Genomic DNA, 18669 nt, shown 5'->3' with positions numbered 1-18669 from the left:
AATATATTTTTGGTATAGTAGACAAGTAAAAGTGAATGGAGTAAGTTTCCTTTGAATGTGTAAAATAATTTTTACATAGACAATAGAGGGAATTTAAACTCAGAAGTTAATATGAAAGGCCAAAGATGGTTACTTGATTTGATGAAATAGAAGTGTTATTTACTCTGAGAAATTGGATTTTATTACATATGTTTATTTAAGATATACAAATGGATAAACATCCGGAGATTAAGGTGGAATAATATCTAACATGCCTTTAATGCGAAATATTAATTGGTGGTTAATAGTGACATGGAAATATAATAAATTCCTTGTAAGAAGTTGAACATAAAAATCTTATAATTAAGATCAAAGAAATAGAATGACTATTTTTCTTTCCTTGGAAGCATCTCCAACTCCAAGCAGGTACTTTCTCTTCACTATTTCTTCAACTGTGTTTCATACTCTGTTCCACTGTCTTCTTTTCTGATTTATTAGAAGGTCTAATCTTAATTGTTCATAGAGTAATCATGAATATAATTTAACTTCTTGTATTCACTTTTCTCTGATCCGTTCAAAACTGACGGTTATTTATGTATAACTAGATAAAGGCTGTTTGGGAATTTTCGCTTTAACATATAAAAATTGAATCTTTCTTTGTGTTTTTTGGATTAGCGATCATGTATGGTAGTTTTGAGGTGTAAAGAGATGATATGATTTTGTGAAGATTATATGAAGTTAGTTGATTATAGGTGTATTCTTTAAGATTTAAGATTTGATCTGACATGTTTATTAGACACTTTCAAGGGGTAAAGAAATGGAGCAGATCAAAGTTTGTTATGCGTTGACTGGGTAATTAAGCAGTATGAAGTTCATATGGCTTGTCGTTTACCTTGACCACAGTGGTGGAGCCACCTTAGGCTAAGGGGTATCAGTTATCAGAAAATTATACTGTGTAGCTAGGTTAAAATTTTATTTTTATGTATATATATTATATGTGTGTTTACTTCTGTAAATTCCTGGCTTTGCCACTGCTCTGTTGTTATCTTATTTGAATACTTTAGCTGGCTAAATTCGATATCTGGGTATAATATTTTCCTCTCTGTGTTTTTCCTGTCAGTTTTTATATCATGGTCCTCATAGAGGCTTGACCAAAGGAATGTTTCACTATCACAAAGTGATTTCTGAATGTTTTTTTAGATGTGCTTCACTTTGTAGAAGGATTAGGAGAATTCTTTCCCTCATCTGGTGGTATGTTGAATTGAATTTTTGTCTAACTAAACTTACCTTGGCAGTACGATTAGACAAATGAAGCATTAGTGCTTTACACATGAGATTCTTTTCTAGCAATGGTGTTTTGGGAAGTAAACATCCAATTTTTTGTATAGTTTGTACATAAATCATTTGAATATCTCTGCTTAGAAAGAGTAGTTTCTGCAGTTGGAAAAAGCCAAAAAGTTTCAATTGATAAGTGAAGCGTCTTCTGGTTCTCAATTCAGATTTTTGTTTTCTAACCAAACTATATCCCATGACCTATAAATGCTCAGGTTTTTGATATCTATCCATTTCTTTGCTTTCATAATTATGTTCTTCTATTGCTTATTCAGGGTCACAAGGAAGGGATGATAAGGTAAAAGCTGCTATATTTGGGCGATATGAGGATGAACTGCCAACTGTTCCTTCTCTAGAGATTAAAAGATAGCTGCAAACATTCTCTCTATTCCTGATGTCTTCTACAAAATTAGGGTCTGGCCACAATTCTAGAAATGCAAAAAAAGAGTCACACGATGTTTCAAGCTGCATGGATTCTGAACTTCATGAGTGTGAGAAGTATAATTCACATGAATTTATAAGCGTGTTAGAGTCGGAGCTTAAAGTGTTGAGCTCAGAGAGTGTTGATATTCTAAAATTATGCGGAGAAAACCAATTGATCGAGGAGTTCTATTCTCAAACATATTCTGATGATGCTGCAAAGCTAGATCAACAGCTCAAAGGCTACAATTCTTCTTCATATAGTTACAAAGATAGACCATTAGACATGTTCCAAAGTGTAGTTGGTGATGGTTCGCAGAAAACGCCTGTTAAAACAGATACCGTAGGATTTATGGACTTCAATTATTACAACCGCTGCTTTGATCCTGGACACACTGAGAAGGCCTGTTCTGAACTGGATTCTCAATGGACCGGAATTGAGAAGGCTGAACCATGGTGGCGCGCAGCTGATAAGGAGTTAGCTGCCTCAGGTTCTCTCGAGTCAGCTGGGTGTATTGGGAATTCTGTTCTTTCATGGCCTCAATTTTTGGAAGGTGAGTCATATAATTGTTCTCAGTGTTGTGGCCAGGTTAGTGTGACAGAGAAGGAATTTCTGGATGCTCGTGACTGTTATTCGGGACAACGTCCTTCACAAAGCCAATACAAGAGGTTGTGTGTTGGCAAAGGGTGCTCAACACATGGTTCAAGACAGACAGAAAGGTATTTATCCAACTATAGCTAGCTACTATCTTTCTTCCCCATAGTGTTCTTTCTAACATATGTATACCTTATCCCATTTTGTATGACTTGGGAAGACTTCCACAGAGGTTGAAGAAAAAATGTTAGGAGGAGTTTTTATGTGTGAGTTGTGATGGTTGTGAAAAGTGTTAAGGTGTCACATCAAATTCAAAATAATATGAAAAAGTATTATTAGATATTAATTAGACCTTTTGGAATTGGTGGTCTTTATTATTTAAGCAAAGAGATCGTAGTTTTAGGACGGATCAACATAGAAATGGATCAAACAAACTACGATGGAGGGGGTATATGGTCGAGTAAATTTAATGCATCAAATTTGTAACAAGATGTGGCACGCAAAAAAGGAAGTGGAAGAAAGCAAGTTTAATTCCGATGTATGGAAGAGAGGGAAGGAAAAATATTTTCCTCCTTTCTGTTTTAACCTAGAATAAACCTGAAATATGGATATTCAAAGTTAAAGGATGTAATGTACTAAATTAGAGTCAAAATTTGGATAATTTAATATTTTAGATTTCAAAACATGAAACTCAACTTATTGAAATTTCATCGACATAAGTGCAGGTGAAGTCGAATCCCTAACTCTTTTCCTCTTAGGAGTCTTCTCTCAGTTCTGTTAATTTAGGTCTATCTTTGCTAGTTTTCTCGAAATATCAACGACTGTATTCATCGCCTTCTACCTGTATATTAGTGCTCTTGTATCATTCTGTTCTCATCAAGTTTTATCTTAGAGAAGACCTAATAAGAAGTTACTGATTCTCTTTTCTTTCGTCTTGTCTGTACAAATGGGACAAGGAAAAGGAAAAAAAATTAGAGTTGGCTATCCTTTCCATTCTTTTCTGCACTTTCCACCCACTTTGATATGCTGGTTTGGGCTTGGCAGGTGTTGTGCAATGATGAATCCTGGAGAGTTTATGACAGATCTCTCTTATATTTCCTTTCAAGAACCTAGATCTAGTATTGCAGAATCTCTTCGTTTCGAGTTAATGGATAAAGGATGTCCTTGGGTTTTTGAAATTCTTCGTATGTTCTGAGTTTTCTGCAATATCGTGGAACTCCATAAACAATTTCTTAGCATTCTATCATATCTATGAAGTCTCTCCTTGACATATTATTTCACAAAACTCAAGTGTTCTAGTTAAAGTTATAACACCAACCCTACATTTTGAATGTTTGAAACATCATGTTCATATGTATGCCTGAACCGACAATATTGTTAGTAAATGCTAAGAAAATTGTTATTCACCTCGCTTCCTTCTCATTCTCATTTTCCAATTATTAACAACACTAATGTGTATCATTTTAATTCCAGCAGTGATGACAATTTAAGTACTGCCAAAGTCCCCTCGGACGAAACTCAACCAAGATCAAGCGATCTCAACAAAGCTCAGCTGTTAGAAGCACTATGCCATTCTCAAACCCGTGCAAGAGAGGCTGAACAATTGGCACAGCAAGCCTACAACGAGAAGGAACACGTGATCAAGCTATTCTTCAGACAGGCTTCTCACCTCTTTGCTTACAGGCAGTGGCTTCAAATTTTGCAGCTTGAAGCTCTATGTCTCCAGCTTCGGAACAAAGACGAGCAAAATTCCACCAACTTTTCGCCTTTCTTACCCTTGGTCCCAATCAAAGGTAGGAAACTGAAGAAGTGTAGATGTAAGCCTATCAAGAGGAAGCCAGCAAAGGATAAATGCAAGATAAACATGTCTGCTGTAGCTTTTGCCTTGGGTTTGAGTCTTGCAGGTGCAGGTTTGCTACTTGGTTGGACCATGGGATGGTTATTTCCTGCTCTCTAAACCATCTTACAATATAACATTCATCACAACAATCACTCTGTTCCACGGGTTCACTAAATTCATATATGTATATTCCATGTCTTTTCATATCAAATTACGTCGGAGATATATTATTCTAGTAGGTAGCATTGTACATTATATATGCAAGTATACAACAACTAAGCCTCAATCCCTAAGGCATTTTGTAAATATAGTTGTGCTAGTTTCTTGTATACATGTTCTGTGTGTTTCATATCAGAATCTTTGGAGGTTATTCTAGTGGGTAGGATTCTGCAGTTTTGTGTAAATATATTTGGGCTTAGCTTTGGAGGGGAGCCTTAGAGTAATCGTAAAAGTTGCCGCCTTGTGATTAGGAGGTTACGGGTTCAAGTTGTGAAAATAACCTCTTGCATAAGGTAAGACTCCCTACATAAGATAATAAGATCCAATGTGATCTAGTCCTTTGACCCCGCACGTAGCATGAGCTTATTGCACTAGGTTGCCCTTTATATTTGGGCTAGCTTTAAATAGTACTCCCTCCGTTCACTTTTATTGGCATGTCTAAAAATAGATGTTCATTTTTACTTGTCACTTTACGCATATCAAGAGAAGACAATTTTTTTCCTGTTATATCCACAGTATTTATTACTCATTTAAAATTATTTTCTCAAATCTATATCTATATCTATACTATATTAAAAGCACGAAGGCTCTTAGCGAAATATCGTTCGCCTTTTTTACCCTTTAAAAATAGATTTCACATTGGATAAAATAGTCATTTAATTAATTTTCTAATATTTAGAACTCTAAAATTGGCTAAATTTTTTATTATTAAACCTTTCCTTATTTGTGATACGTAGTAGCCCTAAATTTTAGGACTTTAATATTAATTAGTATTTTACCATACATATATTTTTTCCTTGTTTAAACTCCATATATAACGTAACTATAATTATTTTCATATTACTTTTAGTGGATATAGATTCTATAGAAAAAAAAAGTAAACTAACGTGTGTTTTAATGAAATTAAAGTAATTAATAGATCATGCAACGTTATGCCTAATATTTAAAAGACCTTTAGGATTTGGGAGAAATTCAAAAATAGTTAGATTTACAACTGGTCGTTCAAAGCGCAGTTTCAAAAGTAATCGAAATTTAGCCAATTTTCATGTAAAGATAAATCTGAGCGAAAATACTGTTCAAAACCCGGAAAATACGCCAGTATATTATACTGGAGTTCCAGCATAAGTATGTTTGAACTCCAGCATATTATACTGGAGTTCCAGAATAAGTATGCTGGAGCTCCAGCATAAGTACACTAGAACTCCAACATAATATATTGGAGTTCCAACAAGTATAATTGTCCAGTATAATATACTGGAGTTTGGAGCACCGGTGCTCTAGTCTCTAGTATATTATACTGGAGTCAGCAAAGTATATCGGTCCAGCATAATATGCTGGAGTTCATACACAAGTGCACCGAACTCCAGTATATTATGCTGGATCGGTCTCTGTTGCAGTAAAATAGTGGCTATTTTTCATTGACTTCGTAAACGCTTGCTATTTTTGAATAACCAGTCCGAAAATTGGCTACACCGTGCTATTTTTACTTAGGATTTTAAATAAGTAATATAACTTTCCCACGTTTAGTTTTCGTATAAGTTGTAAAAATATAACAACATTTTGAAATAATACCAAGAAAGCTTTATCATGAATAAAATGTGCAAATATACATGTAAAATAAAAGGTTAATACTTTAAAAGATATCACTTTCTTGCACCTAATTATTTTTGTTAAATCTTTATCTTGGACTTGAAAGCCAATTAATATTTTAATTATCTTACATAAATTTATTTTATTTGAATAATGTAGCATAGTTATAATTCCTTTCATGCTATTATATGTGAACTATTATATATGAACTAATATTTGAACTACTTTTCTCTCCAAACAATATTTTTCTATTTAGTAATTTTTTTGTATAATATCTTTAAAAATTATGCTTAATAATTAAATTAAAATACTAAGATACTATTTAAAAATATAAAAAGAGAGAGGGAGAGACTAGAAAAGTATTTGGTAACACTAATAATTCTGCAAACACAAATATCGAAAAGTAAACTATCACATCGATTTTTTATCCCTTAATACAGAATTTATAGTAAGTAAAATTATAATTATAGTTAAATATTTAAAATTTGGGTGAGCTAATATTAAGAATTTGAATCAATAAAAATAAATTATTTTCGTTAATGTTGAGAGCAAATAATTTGAATTAACTAATTAACAAAATAATTCTATCCAATTCCTTTCTAAATTCATCATATTCGTTAAAAAATAATTCGAGTGAAAAAACTCTTAGGATATATAAACCTGGTTCAATAAAAAGAGCATTCGTGGTAAAAGCAATCAGAAAATAAAATATAATCGGTGATGATATAGTATTAAGAGTTAATTAAAATAATTCAAACTTGAAGCAATAAGGATGAAATAATAGAAGATAATTTATTTGAGTTGTCATTAATTTTTTTTCCTCTCATTTTGCATTTGTTACAACAAATAACAGTTCCCTATATTTTTTGAATTGTTGTTAGAGGTTTTCTTTTCTTTTTTGTGATCTTGACCGTTAACACTCACTAGATTTCTCTTCAATCATGATAAATATGAGAATTCTTTTTTTTTTTATTATATGTTTTTATCGTGTTTGTATATTTTGGATATATTGAATACAATTACTATGTTAATGTAATAATATTAATTTATTGATGAGCGCGAGGTACACGTGCAATGCACGTACAAAGAAACTAGTCCAATAAAATATGCATCAATTAATATGGATATCATGGTAAATTATGTACTTCATTTATTATTTCTTAAGAGGCGTGAAAAGTCAAAACGTGCCAAGTAAAAGTGAACGGAAAAGAATATCTTTGAAAGTTTGTGAAGTCATCCTACGTATATATTCATTTTCTAGTCCCATAAGTTGTTTTATTCAATGTGTATGTGTTGAAATTGGTAACTTCATGCCTTTTGTTATTACTAAGGCAGCTTCTTCTTTTTTGGCTTATAAATGGAAGAGGAAACTGAGTGGATAAAGGTTCTTATTTTGTCTAGATGCAATCGTGTGTGTGCTGAATCAGCTCTATAAACATCAAATTTCCTCTCAGCCACTAACTTATCTGTTGTGTTGGAAAAAATATGTCCTTTAAACTTAAATATCTAAGAAATTCCTTTATCCTTCAAAAAATGTGAAAAACGTTAAATTTGTGCTGCAACTTGAACGCGAGGAAAAAAGGGTGAAAAATTCAATTGTTAAAGAAGGGGCTGTTAAGAATTGCAACGTGCATTCTCAAGTATTTAATTAAAAAGAAAAAGATTGTCAAAGATTAAAAGGAAATGAAGGTCACCAAAATATAAGTACAGCTCAACTACTCCTTCAAAAATGCCACAAAAAGAAAAAGGAAAAGGAGAAGAAAAGAAAAAAGATAAATCACTAACCATCTAGAAAGTCTATAAAATATTTATTTACATTTTGTGTTTTCGTTAAAGCAAATTAACTTATTATGACTTAAGTGACAAATAAGATGAAAATATACACTTATTAATCGTAATTAAATGATATAAACTTATGTGCTAACATATACGATATGCTTATTTGTTTGATATAAATATTAGGCGCAGAAGAATTATTTTTCGTATTATTTATTTAATTTTGCTTAATGTTATTGGGTTACTCTGCCTCAAAATCAAGACCATTTCTTCCAGAATTTCATACTATGCTTCGCCAAAGCGATTTCTTTGACTTTTGACTTTTTCTAACGCAAGCCGAGCTACTCAAAGCCGACCGTCCATGCTGCTTCTTGATCCACCGCTTCTTATCTGCCACGTATTCACTCGGCCCCACTTAACCTCCAAATAATTATAAGCAAAAATGAAACAAAAAAAAAAAAAAAGTAAAAACCCAAAAATGAGTAGCCTAAGGATTGTCAATGGAAGTTTATTTAAAGGAAAAAGCCACATTATACAAAAACAAAATCTTGTTCCCATTTCCTAATTCTTCATTCTGGATTTCTCATTCATAATAATTCCAACATAACTTTCTTCTCATATTTTATTATTTCTCCCTTCGTTTTTTCTGTAAAGGCTCTATAAATTATAAAGACTTGATTTTTTTTTGGAAAGCTGAAAATTGTTGAATTGGCCAAAAATGCCTTTCTGTGAAATCAGCAAATACCAGAACGGTGTGGATGCAACTGGCAACAATGGAACCAAGATTTTTTATAGAACTTATGGTCAAGGCCCGGTCAAAGTTCTCTTAATTATTGGTATTCTTCGTTTTCCTCTTTGTTTTTTGATGTTTTTCATAATTCGCTTTGTTTCTGAAATTTCTTTTCTTTTTGAATGATAAAAGGATTGGCTGGGACACACAGTTCGTGGGTCCCACAGATCAAGGCACTCACAGGGACGATTACTCCGAATGATGATGAATCGCCGGCGGACGCTGATCGGAGCTCCGGCGAAGGCTCCGGTATAGAGGTCTGTGCTTTTGACAATCGTGGAATGGGCTTAAGCTCCGTCCCCACTAAAAAATCAGAGTACACGTAAGTCCCCAATTAACCACAATTTTTAATTACCTTTATTCAGCTATTTTTACCAATAAAATAGGAAAAATGGCAACTTTTTTATTATTATCGAATATTTGCAGCTAATAGGAGCAGTCCAAGAATGAGTTAAGTTCTTGTGGGGTTCCAATTAGATATGAGAAGACCTTCAACTACTTTTCTATTTCTTTGCTGAAAACTAAAGTTAAATAGTTAACACGTTAAATTAATGTTTGGTGCAGCACGAGGATTATGGCAAAAGACGCAATTGCTATAATGGATCACTTGGGGTGGGAAAAAGCACACGTCTTTGGGCATTCCATGGGTAAGTTTCTGACTCTATCCTCTTTGGTTGGCATTATTGACTGTCAATCTCTATTATTGACTTGGGACATCTTTAATTGAATTTGATTTTGAGATAGATACTTTCGATCTTAAGTGTGCAGTATATGGCAAAAGATGCAATTTCTTTAATATGCTTATGTGATCAATGTGCTAACTTTTATGCTTGCTTGTACTTTTTTCTCAATCATTCAGGAGCGATGATAGCTTGCAAATTGGCTGCATTGGTGCCTAAGAGAGTTTTATCTTTGGCTTTACTGAATGTAACAGGGGGAGGCTATGAATGTATACCCAGGGTAAGATCTTCTCTTCAACTATCTGTCATTAAGCATATTGTTCAAGAGTTAAATGGTATGGATATACCTGAATATAGAAATAAAGAACATCCTTTTTGGTCTTCTTTAGCATCGCCAGCTCCTTCCATGCAAGACATTATAAAAATCAGCTTACTAAAAAAAAAGAATAGATGCATTCTGTTAATTGAGAAGAATTGAGGCCATTCTTGCATTTTCAAAATTTTCCACTATACCATTCCAAATGTTGTTCTTTTAAAGTAGCAAGGTGGAATTTGCGCAGTGCAAACTAGTCAGGGACACATCGCTTCATCAAAACAAAACCTTCTTTTTCCTTGGTTGCTACAGTTGACATCATTGATTCCCCTCTATCTGAGTGAAGAACCCTTATGTTATTCTGATCAGAGATGACAGAGTATATCCATTTTCTCTCTTAATTCATTTCTCGATCACTTTCATTTCAATCACAGCAGCGTAGTGACGATAAAGTAGAGAAGTGCTAACCTTGCCTATGGTGGTCGTCAAGATAATTCCAGGAATAGAATGTGGCAGGTCCATTTGAAGCAAAAAGCGAGAATTGAAGCACGCACTTTTTAAAAATGAAACGCACAATTTAAGAAAAAATTAAAAATATAAACATATGGTATGAATTTATTACTATAATAATTGAATTGCTACTAAATAACATTTCAGCATCCAAATATACAATAATGTCAATATAAATCCAGCTCTCTAAGAGATCCAAAAGCCTGCTACTTCTCATTAGGCTCACTTGGCGCGTCAATGTTTGGCGCGCAAAACTTCTTTGAAACGCATGACTTAACCCAGGAAGCAATAACCTCTCGCTTCACACGGCTTAATTGGTTTAGGGCGGCCAAGTGCTGGCTTTTAATAACACTGGTATGTGGATCTTGAACAAACCACAGAAAGAATTTTCTCTTTCTGGGGGAATACATTTCTATGTTACTTGTGTGTACTCAACAAGATACTTTCTGGTTGGACTTCTGGTGCAGTGATGCTCTAAGCCTGCTTAAACAAGAACTTGGAGCTCCTAATGCAATTTTATCCTTGTTTGATTCTTTTTCTCGGAATAATACTTGTTTATCCCTGAAATAAGAAACATGATCAAATTGAAAATGGAAATCCTATAACACCTGCACTTTCCTGAAGTCCCGTTTGCACTAGGCAAATCATCATGTAGGCTTGAACCCTCAGATGCAACATTCAAAATTTGCAACTTTTGTGCAGAGTGAATAAGTTCTTAACCAAGAGCTGATCTTTACTAGCATGAATTGTAAGGCACAGACCCGAACTTCTTAGATAACATTTGCTCCTAACAGTTACAAACTAGCTGTAAGTGCATGATGTCGTCACCAATAGTCTCATGATTTACTGCTAGATGATGCTTATGTCACGATACCCAGTTATTTTGGTGCTTAAAAGGTGGCTCCTGTACATACTTATCCAAAAATTATACATAATGATAAGAATAAGGTGTGGTACATAAATCTTAAAGATTGTATCCATCAACATGTGGCATAGAGGGCATCTAAAGGTGTGGCTTAGTGGTTAATGAAGTCAGAGGAGAATCATGCATCTAAAGGTGTGGCTTAGTGGTTAATGAAGTCAGAGGAGAATCATGCGGTCTCAGGTTCAAATCCCAACGGAGGCAAAAAACACTACGTGATTTCTTCATCTGCCCAAGGCTTGGTGGGCAGAGTTACCTGGTATCTGTGCTTGTGGGAGGCAGCAGGTACCCAGTGGAATAGTCGAAATACGCCTAAGCTTCCCCAGACACCACTATCATGAGAAAAGAGCATGTGGCATAGTGGAACATTGGCATTTTGTATGATTCAACAGGAAAAAACACAGATTTCACTTTCTGCGGAATATTCTTATCTTGTCCAATCGTGTATGTTCGTGTGTGCATGTGCGTGTGGGAGAGAGAGAGATGCTAATGTGTCTGAGAAAGGAGGAAATGCTATGCTGGTTTTTATGGTCACAATCAGTAGCACATATACTTGAATCAAAGAAAGATTTTTGTGTTTGTTCTCGTGCTCATTTTTGTGTTTGTTCTCGTGCTCATATGGTCTTTTTTGCTGCAGCTCGATCGTCAAACTCTATCTATTGCTGTCCGCTTTTTGAAGGCAAAAACTCCTGAGCAGAGGGCTGCTGTTGATTTAGACACCCATTACTCAAAGGTTGATTAATTATTCATTTAATTAATACTGCTGACAAATAAGAGACTTCACTTCCTTCTCAAAAGTTGCATGAACATGCCATGTGTAAACACAATGGTTTCATGTGCATTATTTTTTATAAAATTGCTGATTGAATTCGTTGATTATGACTAGATATAAAAATGTAATGAGGTGTCATTTCTCATGGCCAGGGAATGATTTGTAAATAACGTATGTTTTTTACTTTACAGGAATACCTCGAGGAATATGTGGGAACTAAAACCCGAAGAGCAATATTGTATCAAGTGAGTGACGTAAACACACTATGTTCTAGATGTTTCTTCGGGCGTCTTTTATCTTGTAAAGTAATCTACAAGAAACAATAATAAGGTGCTTACTAGGGTCTTTTTTGGGTGTGGTAGGAATACGTCAAAGGCATATCAGCATCGGGGATGCAGTCAAATTGTGGATTTGATGGGCAGATAAATGCTTGCTGGACTCATAAGATATCGCGGGCTGATCTTGAATCTATCTGCTCTGCTGGTTTCCTCATATCTGTTATTCATGGCAGGTATATTTATCTGTAATTCGAAGGCATTATCTGCAACAGATACAATCTCAAACAGCTAGAGATATTATTTAGATGTAAATCAGTAATTTTTTTTTCTGAAATATTATCTAGATATAAATCAGTATTTCTTCTGCGTAGGGACGACGTCATTGCTCAATTATGCCATGCGAAGAGTCTTGCAAAGAAATTATATCCGTATGCTAGAATGGTAGAGCTTCCTGGAGGACATCTTGTTAGTCATGAAAGGACAGAAGAGGTATTATTTTTATGTATTTATTACTTTAATACAGAACCATAGGTGCTCTGCACATCATGTTAAAGTTATGTGCTAAGGTGTAGGCCAAGAAAGCATCTGATTCTATATAAGATTATGTGAATTTGCTCCAAAAAGCCGTCGGGCTGGGTTACTCTTATTAGAACTATTGATCTGCAGCTTTTTAGTGATTCTCAGGATCATTTGGCAGATGTAGAAAATCAATTACTTGGCACTTGGCGGAGTCACTAATAGGCCAAAATCAACCTTTTGGTGGAGTCACTATGGGACATTTTGAAATACATAATAACTTATGAGATTCTCAAAGTTTTTGTACTCTCTGTGGCTTTAAATGATTTGACTGTGCAATATATCTGTGAACACCACATAAATACCAAACTTCACCCAAATTTCTTTAACCCACCCAACCCGCCCGTAGCAAAACCTTACTCGACCTACCCGTTTTTAAACGGGTTGAAAATGGGTCAACGCATTCTAGAATCTTTTCAAGCACACTGGACATTATAATCTGACAATTATTATAAGTGTTCAGGTACCTGAGTATTTTTATTGAGTTTGGTTTTTTAGCAAGTGAGAGGGTATTTTATACAATGCAGACTGTTTAGATCTAGCAGGTCTTTCTCTTTTCATTTTTGTTTTCAGAGCTAGGGCCTTGTAGTGTCATGCAGAACATCAATGAATGTTTTGACAGCAGACAACTTGTCGGTTCTTGAAAAAGATAAAATAAATAGGAGAATCAAACATTCACATGGATATCATGATCAAATGAAAACATTATATTGCACTTTTATATTTATGAGTCAATCAGCATACATAATTTTAGATATGTCCAATCTATTGGCATTTTTGTGGCTGTAGTCATATGTATGCTAATTGTTAATGGAAGTATATGTCGATTATTAAAAATTTTAGGTCAATGACGCACTTCTTGAGTTGATCAAGGCATCTTCAAGTAAGATTAGCCCGTATGACTGGACAAATTTGCCCAAGAAAAGCACCGGTAAGTACTTATATCTGTTTTTTTTTACCTACTCTTCCAAGAAAAAGGCTGCATAATGAAACTAGACTATTTGGAATAGGGGGAGATAGAGGGAAAATGTCTTTGTAGAATGTATAAACTTCCATGAATCACTAACAACAACAACAACAACAACAACCACCCAATGCAATCCCATAAATGAGGCCTGGGGAGAGACGTTACCCCGATCTTATAAAGATAGAGAGGTTGTTTCCGATAGATGCTCGGCTCAAAGAACAATGGAGATAGGATAAAACAACCAAGTAGCAAACAATGGTAACAACAATGTAATATGGTAACGAGCGTGAATGACACAACATACTTCCATGAATCACAAGTCCCATTATTTGTTTTAAGCTTATTGGTTAAGTTGCATCCCTCTAATAGTTGATTGTCTGTATCAGGATGGAGTATAACCCCACTTACAAGAAAAAGTTCTCCCGAGGGAAGCAATGTGTCTGTCATGGTCGACATTGTAGCAAGGCTCCAGATCTTCTTGGTGTTCTTTTTTGGCTTGTTTATGTTGGCATTTGAGTTTATGCGAAGAGGTGTAAGTCGTCTAAAACCAGTAAGAGTAAGCGCAGCCCTCACATGAAGCCATGGTGGCAAACTCTGTCCACTGGTGACTTAACCGGTGAACCAAAAGGATGGGATTAATTAATCTTAATCTGTGTTTCAAGATGACGACGAATTAACTGTACAGTGTCTCACATACTAGAATCACATCACAGGAGGAAGGATAAAGAAGCGAAACTACACTGTGCTGACAAAAGGATCAGCAAAAGGAATTACAGCCCTTGCCACCTTTAATTTTGTAGTTGGTTAGGGCATAGAGCATTTTCTGAATTTTGTTGTATTGACAACTGCAAATCATGATTCCTTTTATTAATGATAATTATCCTTTTTCAATGAATCACCCAAGAAACTGCAGACTTCAAGCAAAAAGTTAGTGAAGATCCAAGACCCAAGTCTCAAAATCTTCAACGAGGCAATGATTCTCAGCAATCAGTATGCAATATCACACAATTTTTAAACAGCAACATACTTTCTGACCAGATTGTTTCAACTTTTATTATTACAAAGAGGGTAAAATCTATCTGAAATAGCCTCCTCTACCTTCAAGGTGGGGGTAAGGTCTACGTACAAACTACCCTCCTTAGATTCCAATATTTTTTTTTCTTTTTTTTTTTGTGTATTACAAAGAGGGTAAAAACGAGTAAAGGATGTCATTTTCATTTTCTAGTTACAGCTAATCAGATAGGGTTCTTGTTCCATGTCTCAGCAAACTTAACCACCAAAAACTAGCATGTCCACGTAATTCATCCGGCAAAATCAATAAATTTAAACTACCAAACAAGAATCTTTAAGAAAAGGAACAAGGACCAAGGTAAAATAAACAAGAAAACAAGGAAATAAGCTAACCTGAAATGCTTCAAACCAGGAGCGGCCCAAGAAGAATTGGTGGCCTAAAGCCAATTTTTAATCTGGGCCTGTCAAAGGAAAAGAAATTCATCTATATTTTTAATGGAAGTCTTATTTTTTTATTTTTTTAAGATGTAAAGTTGTTAATAGTTTCTTTTATAAATAATTTAATCTCTCCTAAAATATTATTGATCTTAGATAATTGAACTAGATTCAAGAAGTTTATAACTTGATATCAACATAATTTTTGATGTTCTAATATACTTGTTGAAATGCTTGAAACCTGAGGGGGAAAAAGGGGAAAAAAAGAATGCGCAATATAGTTTTATTCAACGGTACTCTTCAACTCTTGTTTTTTATAGAAAAAATAAAACTCTTTTTTTTTTCTACAGAGAACAATATAACTTATAGAGAACTTAAGCTTTTTTGTAGAAATCAAGAAGAGAATATAAGAATGTAGTACCCGTTTTCTGATGAGAAAGATAAAAAATAAGACTTGGACTATTGAATTGCACGTTTTTAGTGAGAAATGTAAAAGAAGAATAATAATATAGGTACCTCACTAATGATGTCAATCGTCAAATTTAAATAATGAAAAGTTTTATATTCGCGACGACGGTTTAGGGGGGAGTGGTTCTCTTTCTCCAATTTTTGCTTAAACGGTTACATCAATACTAAATTAAAAGTTATATTTACTTTTTATAAAGTAATTTTTTTTAATTTTAACATACCCAATATATTTAGACCCTACCTCTAAATATTGTTGTGAGATGTATATGATCCAGCTTACCTTATATTGGGTTCGAGTCATGTGGTTGAAATAAATCCTGTTAAAATGTGTTCTTTCTTTTACTAGGCCTTATGCGATACGAATCTAGACTAGTCGGGGGCTCAATACAAATACGAGTAGAAAACAAAAAGAAAAATTTGGGACCTTAAAAATTTGAGGGCCTAAAGCCTTTACTTTAGTGGCTTGACCCTTGGGCCGCCCCTGCTTCAAACTGTTCTCTCTTCTCTTTGATCACTCCCGGGAAACATCCTACTGCAGGCTTTAGTCCTTGCCATCGAGTAATAAATCCCACTTTTTATTCATTAATCCAGCTGCTAAGTAGAAAGAGAATGATCATTATTATTATTGTACGTTAAGCCACACACACGCTTATATATAAGCTTATAAGTTTATATATTGGTAGATCAGAAAACTACATCTTATATAGTCAAGGCTTCAAAGGTTGACAGAAAATTTGCATGGACCCTTTAATTTAAAGCTGAGAAAACCCCATAACATGTATTATAGGCAATTAATTAACCAATTATTGATTCCTAAAACCGACTACCTCAACACCAAAATGAAACGTTAACATGAACTCATTACTCATATACTGTGCGAGACAACATGTTTTCTCCCATAAGTGGAGTTTTTCAGCCAAATAACAACATCAACTGCAGTAATTAATGGTAAAACAAAAAGCAATCACTTTAACTTATCTTTATTTCTCTCTATTCTCTAAGTATGGCTCTCAATCCCTTCAAAACCTCCACTTCTATTTTGCCTTTCCATTAACAATATGCAGTAAATATATAACAATCTCACAAGTAGAAGAATCAGAGTAGAATAGGAACAAACAACCACAACATAAACTAGGAAAGAATTGGAACTTAATTTTTGAAATGGGATAAACAACTAGAAAAAAAAATAGAGAAAGAAGTAATTAACTCAATAGGTACTAATAAAATAGTCGAGTTGCACGTAAATGGAAAAGTAGAGACTTGCCTTTCTTGCTTTACCGAAGATGAAAACTTTAATTAGCAGAGGAGAGATATGCATCAACACATGGTTTTTTTAGTAGAGAAAGTATAGCAACTAAGAGAAGGGGGTAACAGAAAATGAATGAAAGAGTATAAATAAAGATGCTTAGGTTGGCGTCTGAATTATACCCTTTTGATTCCCATTTTCTTTTTGGAAAATGAAATAATGAGGCAGATAAGCCAACAGTTGGTAATATACCATTGGAATATTCTTGTGCAACTTAATTCTAACCAGACACAATTAATACCATCCAAATCCTTGTTTAATTACTTGTTCCATTGATTCAATTATACATTAACACACGCCACTGTTTTTTACATTATCTTTCCTTCTTTTACTTTTTAATTTATTGTTTGCTTCCTGCTTTAGACAAGTTACGCAACATTATTATTTAGTTTTTTTATATAGAAGAGTGAAGATGGTCGATCAGGGGTAAAACTGATATTTTACATCTCAATTATCATTTTGCTCAGTCATATATTTTAATCGTGCTCATTCTAGGTTTTTTATCTCAACACCAAGTCTAGAAGCATCACTCTTTCAAAAATTATTTTGCTCTATTCATTTTCTATGTGTTATGATTTCAATTTACTGGTACAATTCTTGCTCAAATCTTCTTTTTTTTCCTCTTTGCAATCTTCTTTTCTTTCTTTTATTTTTTGAGATCTCTTAATAGTTACCAAATTTATGGAGGAATTTTCTTGACTGCTATTGTTTTACGAAGTCAGAACAAACTATCAGCACCTCTATTAATTTTTTAATGATGGAAGGAGTTTTGATTTAACTATTTGACCTTATAGTTTGCAATGCTCTCTCCCGAAGCTTCTCTCCTTCCTTGGCAAGAAATCGCAAAAACCCTTCAAAAATTCCGAATATCCCACCAAAATTCTGAAAATCTCATTCTTTTTGGTAAAAATTTGGGCAAATGGAGGGGTATGATCAATTTTCATTAATCATATCCTACCCTTCGTCCATCATCTACCGTTGAAAGAGATTCACGTGTGAGAGAGCAAAACAAAACATGAATTCGAACCAAAATCAGTTATTTGTCAGGCCACGTGGAAAAAAGAGAGAAGGGAAAGGGGGACCATGAGTTAACTCGCCGGAATCAGTGAGTTTTCCGGCGAGTTTTGGACGGGCAGAAGGCGTGGGAGTTGGGGGGGTGTTGGGGTGGCGCTGTTTGGTTAGGGGTGTTTAGGTTTAGGGTTAGATAAATATTTGGTTTTTATATTATGGTGGGGAGGAATTGTGGTCATTAGATCTAGGTGTTTGAACGACTGAGATTAAACAAAATTGGGGCGGGTTGGTGGGTATTTGGGGTGGACTTGGGCTGCTGGGTTGGGTCAAGGTAATGGGTCAGCTAGGTTGAAGGGATTATGGGATTGGGTTGCCCCAATTTGGGCTTCTTCTTGCCCGAAATTGGGACAAAAATTTGGGATTATAACCCTTTAAATCCATCAATTTAAAAACTTAAACCTTTTCTTTATAAAATGATTTAAAATTAACTCTAACTAATTTAAAGTAAACTATATCATACTATGAAACTATATATATATATATATATATATATATATATATATCACTTTTATATAAATTATTATATTCAAAATAAAAGTGAGAATCATGGTAAAAACAAGATATATTGCTATAAAAATATTAATAACCTAAACTAAATAGAATAAGATAGAACATGAAACTATTTTTGTATTGTTTTCAATTTTTGTGCCTTAAAAATAGAATTAAATTAGTAATAAAGTAAAATCCTATAGAAATAAACTCAAATAAATATCCTAAAAATACTAGGACTATTAGAGATGATTCTAATGCGTGAGTCAAAAATTACATGTCTACATTATTCAATCATGTATTTTAAACGTGCTCATTCTAGGTTTTCTA

At 34.1% G+C, this 18669-nt stretch overlaps 2 protein-coding genes and 1 long non-coding RNA gene across 9 annotated transcripts; 2 read left to right on the top strand and 1 right to left on the bottom strand.

The window, feature by feature from the left end:
• The first annotated feature begins 247 nt into the window (after positions 1-247).
• LOC107760365 (uncharacterized) lies at positions 248-4474 on the top strand. 4 transcript variants are annotated; one of them, XM_016578403.2, is made up of 3 exons: positions 248-405; positions 1587-2451; positions 3803-4474. In XM_016578403.2, the coding sequence occupies exons 2-3, from the start codon at positions 1706-1708 to the stop codon at positions 4281-4283; spliced, it is 1227 nt and encodes a 408-aa protein (XP_016433889.1). In that variant the 5' UTR covers positions 248-405; positions 1587-1705; the 3' UTR covers positions 4284-4474. The 4 variants fall into 4 exon arrangements, with proteins under 4 accessions (XP_016433889.1, XP_016433887.1, XP_016433888.1 ...); XM_016578401.2 differs by having other exon boundaries at positions 3800-4474; XM_016578402.2 differs by lacking the exon at positions 248-405 and adding an exon at positions 458-480 and having other exon boundaries at positions 3800-4474.
• Positions 4475-8245: 3771 nt separating this feature from the next.
• Positions 8246-14454, top strand: LOC107760366 (uncharacterized). Its single transcript, XM_016578404.2, has 10 exons — positions 8246-8587; positions 8674-8863; positions 9106-9188; positions 9401-9501; positions 11604-11699; positions 11930-11983; positions 12101-12249; positions 12388-12505; positions 13436-13523; positions 13946-14454. Exons 1-10 carry the CDS (start codon positions 8470-8472, stop codon positions 14134-14136), a joined length of 1188 nt encoding a protein of 395 aa, XP_016433890.2. The 5' UTR covers positions 8246-8469; the 3' UTR covers positions 14137-14454.
• Positions 10123-16939, bottom strand: LOC107760367 (uncharacterized). Of its 4 annotated transcripts, none has more exons than XR_012710800.1 (5): positions 16738-16939; positions 15898-16064; positions 14964-15031; positions 12077-12279; positions 10123-10605 (listed from the first exon to the last, which is right to left on the bottom strand). It is a non-coding gene; the product is annotated as an uncharacterized LOC107760367 (long non-coding RNA). The 4 variants fall into 4 exon arrangements; XR_001642372.2 differs by having other exon boundaries at positions 12077-12259; positions 16738-16935; XR_001642371.2 differs by having other exon boundaries at positions 12077-12233; positions 16738-16933.
• Positions 16940-18669: the final 1730 nt, after the last annotated feature.

The sequence above is a fragment of the Nicotiana tabacum genome, chromosome 6, assembly GCF_000715075.1.
Source record: "Nicotiana tabacum cultivar K326 chromosome 6, ASM71507v2, whole genome shotgun sequence".
NCBI classification, from domain to species: domain Eukaryota; kingdom Viridiplantae; phylum Streptophyta; class Magnoliopsida; order Solanales; family Solanaceae; genus Nicotiana; species Nicotiana tabacum.
Note: the sequence above shows the minus strand (reverse complement) of the source record. Positions and strands in the feature narration are given on the sequence as shown.

What these genes read in the sequence shown, in the direction of transcription:
- LOC107760365 (XM_016578401.2), top strand. Translation starts at nt 1,706, where the DNA reads ATGTCTTCTACAAAATTAGGGTCTGGCCACAATTCTAGAAATGCAAAA. An exon ending in GGTTCAAGACAGACAGAAAG is followed by an intron (nt 2,452 to 3,799) that starts GTATTTATCCAA and finishes TTTTAATTCCAG; the next exon opens with CAGTGATGACAATTTAAGTA.
- LOC107760366 (XM_016578404.2), top strand. Translation starts at nt 8,470, where the DNA reads ATGCCTTTCTGTGAAATCAGCAAATACCAGAACGGTGTGGATGCAACT. An exon ending in CAAAGTTCTCTTAATTATTG is followed by an intron (nt 8,588 to 8,673) that starts GTATTCTTCGTT and finishes GAATGATAAAAG; the next exon opens with GATTGGCTGGGACACACAGT. An exon ending in GTCATGAAAGGACAGAAGAG is followed by an intron (nt 12,506 to 13,435) that starts GTATTATTTTTA and finishes TAAAAATTTTAG; the next exon opens with GTCAATGACGCACTTCTTGA.